Raw genomic sequence first — 8,726 nt, 5'->3', positions numbered from 1 at the left:
TAAATAGTGTTGCTGTAAACACGAAATGACAGTGCGCCACAAAAAAGGCGTTACAGCTGTTTGTGGGCACTAAAGAAAAATAAAACATTATTATTGTTGTTATTATTATTATTATGAGCAATTTTTGTGTTTCCTAATTCGAATGGTTTTAAGTGGCTATTGTTGGCTATTAACATCTATTTCTAACGAGATTGACTTCAAATAACTAGCAATGGCTATTAGCGAGTATAATTGACAATAGACCGATCTCACCAAGCAGTTTGACTACGCCGCCGCTGCCGCAATGCATCGACAGAGTCTTTCTGCACGTGCGACAACCTCGCTGGAGGTTGCCGTCTGCCTCCAGTAAACTAAAGTTATGGCGGCGTCATGCATGCGCCGAACGCTTAGTGAGATCGGTCTATTATGTGCTATGTCAGTATTTATGCATGAAACTGGCTACAAGTGGCTATTATCGGCTATAAGCACTTATTAGTTAGTAGATTAGCTTGAAATGGATATAAGTGTCTAGTGTTGATAGTTATGAACGAATTTTTTGTTTACGAACTGGAATGCCTTTCAGTGGTTATTGTAGGCTTTTAGCATCTTTTTCTCCCCCGTTTCCCCGGCCTAAAGTTTTACGCAGGCAGAACTCAAGAGGGCTGGAGATCCGCACCCCTTCTGAATCCTCCACTACCACACATGAGCTTCATTTGCCTTCCAAAAGAAATTTGACGACATTGAATGCAAGAGGGGACTAGATCACTTGTACCAAGATGCATTATGGAGAAAAGAATAGTGTTACATACATATTCTTCACGAACCTTGCCGTGTCGTCTTCCAGGCATGTAGCCAGGGGGCCGGCCCATGGGGCCCGGCACCCCCCCCCCCCCTCTCCCCCCGAAATCTTCGATTTTGCTGGGACCTCCTCTCCCCCCTCCCCCTCATACAGCATTTCGTCATGTGCGCCCCCCCCCCCCCCCCCCCCCCCGAAACAAAATGCTGGCTACGTGCCTGTCGTGTTCTATGGCAGCGGTCGAAGGGTTCGTTTGCCACGCAGCGTTAGTTCCTGAGCTGGCTGCTGGGGAGCGCCACTGCTCGATCTCCTCCCCAACACAGGAACTCCAGGGCGGGCTACCTCCACTCAGGGCCGGATATCGAGAGAGTTTGGCCGTTCATTGGCAAGTATAGGAGGAAAATGAGGAGGCTCCATTGGCTTAAGGACGACTGGGCGTGTTCCAGGGCGTCCTCACAAATTCGAATGCGAAAAACCAGAAGCCGCGAATAATACCCTGGCGGTGGTCGCGAGAAACAAAATTAATAAGTGCGGCAGAGTAACTCTCGGTGACTGAAAATACGTGATGTTTGATCACGGTTAGGCAAAATTATCGCGGAAGAGATTGTCATGGGTGGTGACCAAAGGAACAATAAATAAACAGGAAGAAATATACGTTTAATGTGGCGAACTTGTGCCCAAAACAAAAAAAGGAAATAGAAGATAAGAACAGAGCGGGTCGCGGGCGTCGAAGTCGGCGTAACAGCAGGATCAAGCGCTGAGGCGAGACTCACTCCGGCTCGCCACGCGGAGCACCTTTTGTGCCCGCGTAGGTTTCTGGAATATTCGGCGTAGAGCCTTCGGCGTGTTGCACATTCGTAACTCAATAAGACGACAGCGTCCTCGAACTTACGAGAACGCAAAAGGTAATAGAATAAATAAAAGAAGCATTCCTCTCCCTGTAATCGAACCTGGCACCTCCGCGCGACAGGCAAGCGCAGTAACCATTCGGCCAAGAGCGCGCTTGCTCGGCGACGCGCGTGGCAATATATAAACTTATAAAAAGTGTGCGCAACAAGCAGAAGGATCAACGTAGCCCGTGTGCCAGGCGCCGAGGTCCGGGAATTTGCCGACCGAGCGGTCAGACTCCGTCCAATTAAAACAGGGTCCGAGCGGCACATTCGTTTCTTGCAGCTTTTTGCGTGATCATATTCGAAACATTACGTGCACCATATTTCCAACTATGAAGAGCTACGCCGTTCTAAAACGTTTCCCTGTTACCTCCACAAGAAGATTCTTTTCAGCTTCTGGTTGGCTTGAGAGCACGTCAAGCCTTCCATCTTCATCTGGTGCACGCCCTGGCTCTGTCCGCTCCTCCTATTGACCACACTCTCTCTATGCACGGCTCTGCCTCCAACTAAATTCCGTCTAATGGCGTGAGTATTGCACAACACAAATTTTCTTTTAGTGTAAAAAAGGTAAGGGGGCCATGCAACGAGTTTTGTACTTAGCGCAAATCCCGCTTAGAAAGAATCCCTGACGTTCATGATCTATAAAGGACGCGTTCGTTTTTCACCACTGGCAATAAAAGTCGCAACAAAAATTAAAAAAAAAAACGACCATCGTTTACAGCTTGAACTCGTTTTCAGAACAAGCGATCACGTGATCTGGAGCCGATTATATGCCACCAATGTTGATCATAGCTACAGCTAAGGTTGGCAAAGCACAGGACTCGCGCTGGCTTCCAGACGTTGTCATTGCAGCGATTGGACACGAACCACTCCCCGAATGCTTCTCGAGCTATAGATTATCACGAGCCACAATCACGCAATGCTCGAGTACAATCTATGAGCCGCGTTAAAATACCGTCACTGGGGGTACTATGCCGACACTGCGACCCCCACGCCACGTCATCAAGTTTTGCAACAACAAACAAATTCGGGGGTTTTACGTGCCAAACCAACGAAGGGCATCAGGCACCCCCCAGCGGAGGACTGGGGATTCATTTCGACCACCTGGGAACTTTCCGACGTGGGACTGAAAGCTCGGTTACATGGCGCCTTTTCCGCAATATGCCTCCGTCGTATTGCGAGCACATCGGTCGGTATTCGAACTCGCCACATGGATCAAGTTTTGCGAAGGAGAGCGTGAAAGAAAACACTCGTTTTTCCCCTTGGACTTAACGTGCAACAAGGTAGTTTCTTGGCCAGTGGCGTTGCGTGCGAGTATCCTTGAGTCCCACTAGTGCCAGTAAGCTCGTGTAAGATGAAAAACATTCCAATGGAATATCGTTGCACCGCCCTTCTAGAGGAATATACGTGTCCCAAATAAGCCATTACAAAGGAAGTATTTTTGTTTTTTCTCATTTCAGTGTCTCTTTAAGCTGAGACTCGAGGTCGCTGCTTTGAAGCGCACTTCCGCAGAACGAGCGCTCACGCGAAAAATACACCTTTCAAGGCCCGGATAGCCAGGAAAAGCGCAGTGTACAGCCAGCGCTCGTAGCTTTGGCTGCAGTCTCAGCTTAGAGGCGCTGTGCAACCGACATTGGGTAGGAACATTCCTTACTTTACACCAGCTTCCTGGCACTAGTAGGACCCAAGAATACTCGAACGCAACACCACTGACCAAGAAGCGTCTTCGTCGCGGCGGAATTCAAAGGATGAAAGCGGAGCTTTTCTTTCAGTCTCTCCTTCGCGAAATTGGATGGCGGAGCTGTGGGGACAATGGCAACAGCACGATCACCGGGAAGGCGTTATCGAGCTTTGCGGTGACGATATTCAAATGCTGCTGACACAGTGGACGCGAAGACTGCGCATTCGATCTGGGCTCGTGACAATCGATGCCTCGACATGCATTCGGGTAGTGGCCCGTGTCCAATCGCTGCAACGACGACAATAGCCGAGCCGTAACAGTGTCTGGACCTCAGCGCGTGTCCTGTGCCTTGCCAACCCCAGCGCATGGCTATGATCAACATTGGCGGCATATAATCGGCTCTAGATCACGTGGCCGCTTGTTCTGGCTGCGAGTTGAGGGAGTGAATGGTGCTCGTTTTTCTTTAATTTTTTTTTCTGGAACTTCTATTGCGAGGGGTGAAAAACAAACGCGTGTTTCGTAGGTCATTAACGTCAGGGATCCGTTTTAAGCGGTATTTCCGCAAAGTGCAAAAAGTGTTGCATCGCCCCTTTAAAGGGATGCTGAACGAAACATTTGAGTGTCTACAATAAGCTGCGTACGATCTTTCCCCGAGCCAGCAGCCGCCGGTGTGCGCCAGCACATGGAACGAAATTGACGTCATAGTCCCCCGTTCACGCTTAAGATGACAGTGAAGTGTGTCGGCTCCGGCAATAATAATAATAACAATAATAATAATAATAATAATAATATTTAGTTTGATTCAGGAGCGGCGTCGCACAAAGGTAAGTGGCCCATACGATGAAGGCCTGCGGCGCCGCATCTAATGACCGTGGGATGAGATTGTGTACAGATGACAGAGAGGTGCTGACGTGATGACAGAGAGGCTTTGGCCCAGAGTGGCGTTATGATGTTACGGGTGATGTGGGTCCAATGTTGTTATGTGAGTCGTTCGCAGGGACGGTTATCTTTCAGCTGGTTTCAAGTCTGTCTGAACCGGGGGAAGTGTCCGGGTTCAGCCAGACAAAAGGAGAGTAAAGACGGGCTTTTCATCTCAGTGGGGTCTGGTGTAAAAGGTAGTTGGTCTAACAAGCACCTATCTATTACTCGGGGGATGACAAGCCTGTGTTTATTCTCCTTTTGTTCGGATACCGTAGGTATCCGAACTTCAATTTCGTTCCGTGTGCTCGCGCACACCAGCGGGTGCTGGCTCGTGGAAACATCGTGCGCAACTTAATATGGACACTGCGATGTTTGGTTCAGCGGGGCGGTGCAACGATATTCAACTGGAATGTTTTTTTTTCTCACTTTACGTGAGCTTACTGGCACTAGTGGGACTCAAGAACGCTCGCACGCAACGCCACTGGCCAAAATGCTCCTTTGTTGCGGTGTAATGTCAAGGACAAAAGCGAGCATTTTCATTTATTCTCTCCTTGGCGAAACTTGATGACGTAACTGGGAGATCGCAGTAGCCCCCAGTGACGACATTTGAATGCGGCTCATAAACTGGACCCGAGCATTGCGTGCGCACTCGATTTGGGCTCGTGATAATCGATAGCTCAGAGAGAGAGAAGTGTTGAAAGAAAAGGAAGCCTGGAGCTCAAGAAGCATTCGGGTTGTGGATCGTGTCCAGCCGCTTCAATGACGACAATAGCCGAACCATAACAACGTTTGGAACTCAGCGCGTGTCCTGTGCCTTGCCAGCCCCAGCGCGTGGCTATGATCAACATTGGCGGCATATAACCGGATACAGATCACGTGACCGCTTGTTCTGAATGTGAGTTGAGGCGGTGAACGCGGGTCGTTTTCCTTTAATTTGTGCTGCGACTTCTATTGCGTGGGGTGAAAACCGAACGCGTGATTCATAGGTCATTAACGTCAGGGGTCTGTTCTGAGCGGCATTTTGGCAAAGTACAAAAACTGTGGCATCGCCCCTTTAAGGGGGAATAGAGTATAGCGTCCGCCACAAAAAACACCCGCTGCAAAAAAAAAAAAAAATAGAAAAAAGTTTTTTTTTTTAAAATCGTTTTAGCAGTATTTTTGGCCGCTCATTGACTTGCTTGTGGGAGAATGAGATTTCCTTACTTGTTCAGAATGGTGGGTACCGCGAGCATGGATCAAAGAGCCATCGGATGGAATTGTAGTAAAGTACATTTATTTGCGCACCCACAAAAAGGATACCACGCAAACTCTCCGAAGCTTGCGCGTGAGTTGATTCAACATGGAAGGGGACATCATAACACAGTACACAACCAACAGAATTGTTCAATAACATTGTGTTCTGGTACGACTAGAGTTTCTTATCACACAGATTCATTTTCTCTTTTTGGGAGCTGACGAGGCTAACCCCAGTGATCACATTGAAAGTTAGCATCGTAGGAGAAATTGGCATACGCAAGCACAAGCGCGGCAACATCCTAATGATTACCATGATTTAATAAATATATGGACATACATTAATCATCCCAGCGCTTTCAGGGGAAACGCCGAACGTCTTCATGAGGATTCATGAGTATGGCAAGCTTGACAAAGTGGGGCAAACACAATAAACAAAAAACGGATCGTTTCTACTGGCAAATAAAAGGAGCTAATGTCGCAAATTGTTACAGTATAAAACTGCCAATGGAGGTGGACAATTAGGTCTTGTTGCCTTTGCGAGTTCAGGTCTTGAAGTAAATGCAAGTACAGTCATGGTTTTGTTTCACGATGTTTCAGGCATGCCTCAGTCCTTGGCGCCCTGAACGAAAAGAGACCGAAGACGGTACCCAGCATTACTCCATGTTGCTCGTAATCCCGACCTGCGGCACCAGTGAGAAATCCCGGAAACTTGATATTGAAAGTGTATCGCGTCGTGCGCCATGATGTGAAGCTCTCTGATTCGAGAATGGGATCTGCTTTCAGTGACCAGATAGAGATCTCACTTGCAAAGTTTCACAACGTGGAGCGCGTTATCAATATACAAAGTATGACGTGTACGGCATCTCCATGCAAGACTACCGCTCAAATCTCAATGGCGCCGTGATCAATGTACCGTTATCACCACGTCTACGGGAAATCAGGAGGAACTCGTTCAGAGTCAGTGATGAAGCACTCCGGTGGGGTACGGATGTTGAAGTTTGACAAATGTTGACAAGACATGCCTGAAGGAGTATTTGCAGTTATCTTCGGGTAAACCAACCGTATTTCTGTCCAGAATCAGAGTGAAAGAAGATGTATGTTCAGTCCATATTGAAGCACGCTAGTCAGTTATGCATACATAAGCCAAAGGTGCTGAAATGGGCAATGGAAATCATTTTTCTTTTTGGTTATATAGGCTAGAAAGCAGCTGGTGTCAATGTGGAAATGGTTTCCTTCGATGAGCTTGCATGCTGAAGCCGCGCAGTTCTTAGAAAGGCTTTTCGTAAATATTTACATAACGTTGCCAAAACAAGACACGTCAACATCCTTCAGGATATTTGGATAACGTAGCAGACTTCTTCTAGAAGCCTCGAGGGATGGCAATCAAACACATTGTCCGAGGGAAGATAACTTAAGATACACCGGGCTTCACACCAAAATCGTCGAAACATGTCGCTGGCGTCAAGCGAGGAAAACTTGGCTCTGACTGGGCTTCGTCCCGAAGCACTGAGGCTGAGCGCTCTGGCAGGCAGTCCACAACGCGAAGCGGAAATGGCACGACACAAAGCTGCACGTCCCAAAGTCCCGCTGCAGCTGCTCCGGCGCCCCGGACGCATTCGGGCGTGGATCGACCGTCACCACTTGGAGGACTCGGCGTGGATGTCGATAGTGACGTCCTTCACGTTAAAGCCGATGCTGGAGCCGAAGGCCCGTCGCTTGGCCGCCATCGACCCGGAGCCCGAGTTGGAACTCGAAGGGCTGCTAATGCGGTTGGCGTCGGCGAACTTGCCGAAGTCCTGGAGCGTGACGGCTCGCTTGCCGTCCACCATCACGCAGCCGTCCTCGTGCTCGGACTCGAAGGCCGCGTTGTCGATGCCAGCGTCCGGCTCCTCGATCATGTTGGTGATGGAGTCGCTGTCGTCGGCAGGCAGTATAATTCCTCCTAGGGGGTTCATGCCGCTCGACGAGGGCCCGCTGGGATCGAGAGGGAGACAAGTCGTTACTCGAGATTCTGCCTCGTGAGGTCCGTTTTTTTTTATTCGTCCCAATCTCAGTTTTTTTTTTAAAGGACACATGCAAAGGAAAAAAACATCTTTTTTTAAACGGCTTAGATGGAAAAAGGACGCCATAAAACGATTTTACAACGAAGAAAAAAAATTTTTAGAGCTATATTTACGGCGCAAAACGAATTCGTAGTTGGCGCCCGCAGGCACCGCGGAAAAGTGGTCTGTATTTATCACGTGACTGGTCTTTATTTATCACGTGGTGCTTGCGCTCTTTCGGAAGCTTCCTATGGCCTCTAAAAGTAACTTATTCATCTTTGTTTTGAAGTATAACAAAAAACCAAGACGAATAAGCAACTTTTAGAGCCCAAAGGAAACTCCTGAAAAAGCGCAAGCAGACGTGATAGACCTGTGCGCCGGTCAGACGACGGCGGCGGCGCCCCGAAGCAGACGAACTTGTGTGGCGGCGGCGACGGCGGCGTGGTCGCACAACGCTCAGCGTGCGGCGGCGACGCAGCGCGGCGGCGCGCGGGCCTACCACGTGACCAGCGGCGGCTCCCGCGAGCGCCAACTACAAATTCGTATAGCGCCGTAAATATAGCTCTAAAAATTTTGTTTCTTCGTTGTAAAATCGTTTTATGACATCCTTTTTCCATCTAAGCTGACTAAAAAAAATTTTTTTTTCCTTTGCATGTGTCCTTTAATGACTTAAACTTCTCGCTTATCGAGGCTTATCAACCGTGAAGCGAAAGAATGGCGCACGTTTAGAGCTGCCATAAAACGTTCAGAAACGAACTGCAGCACGTGCGAAATGGTGTAGTATTTCGCATACTTGTAATCAAAATGCCCCCGACGTCCGTTCCGAGCGAAATGGCAGATGCAATACGTGCACTTAGAATTATACGATATTATACCCACAGATAAAACAGAGAGGGCGCCTTGGCTTTTCTAGCGAAATGTTTAGCTTCCACTATTCACATCTTCAAGCATTTGACGCCAAGTGCAGTAAATGTCTATTGTAATGACGGACAAAAGCGACGCGTCTTATTTGAGATTTCCTTGCTCTGGTCACTTGACGTTGACACAGCTTTGGGCTAGAGTTCGAAGGTCTGCAACTAGGATTTGCTACTAGGTCGTAACCCTACCAAATACTCGAATCACTTATAAAAGTAGGTGGCTAAAGCTGTAGTCCCACTGCTGATACAAGAGACAGTCTGCAG

General features: G+C 48.4%; 1 protein-coding gene across 1 annotated transcript in view; it reads right to left on the bottom strand.

The window, feature by feature from the left end:
• Nucleotides 1–5,518: 5,518 nt before the first annotated feature.
• Nucleotides 5,519–8,726, bottom strand: part of LOC8023819 (dual oxidase maturation factor 1) — a 33,145-nt gene continuing 29,937 nt past the window's right edge. The window contains exon 6 of the mRNA XM_029978256.3: nucleotides 5,519–7,477. Coding sequence (XP_029834116.2) covers nucleotides 7,138–7,477 — 340 coding nt within the window. The 3' untranslated portion in view covers nucleotides 5,519–7,137. The remainder of the gene's footprint in view (nucleotides 7,478–8,726) is intronic.

The sequence above is a fragment of the Ixodes scapularis genome, unplaced genomic scaffold (genome assembly GCF_016920785.2).
Source record: "Ixodes scapularis isolate PalLabHiFi unplaced genomic scaffold, ASM1692078v2 PGA_scaffold5__190_contigs__length_132052651, whole genome shotgun sequence".
NCBI lineage: Eukaryota > Metazoa > Arthropoda > Arachnida > Ixodida > Ixodidae > Ixodes > Ixodes scapularis.
Note: the sequence above shows the minus strand (reverse complement) of the source record. Positions and strands in the feature narration are given on the sequence as shown.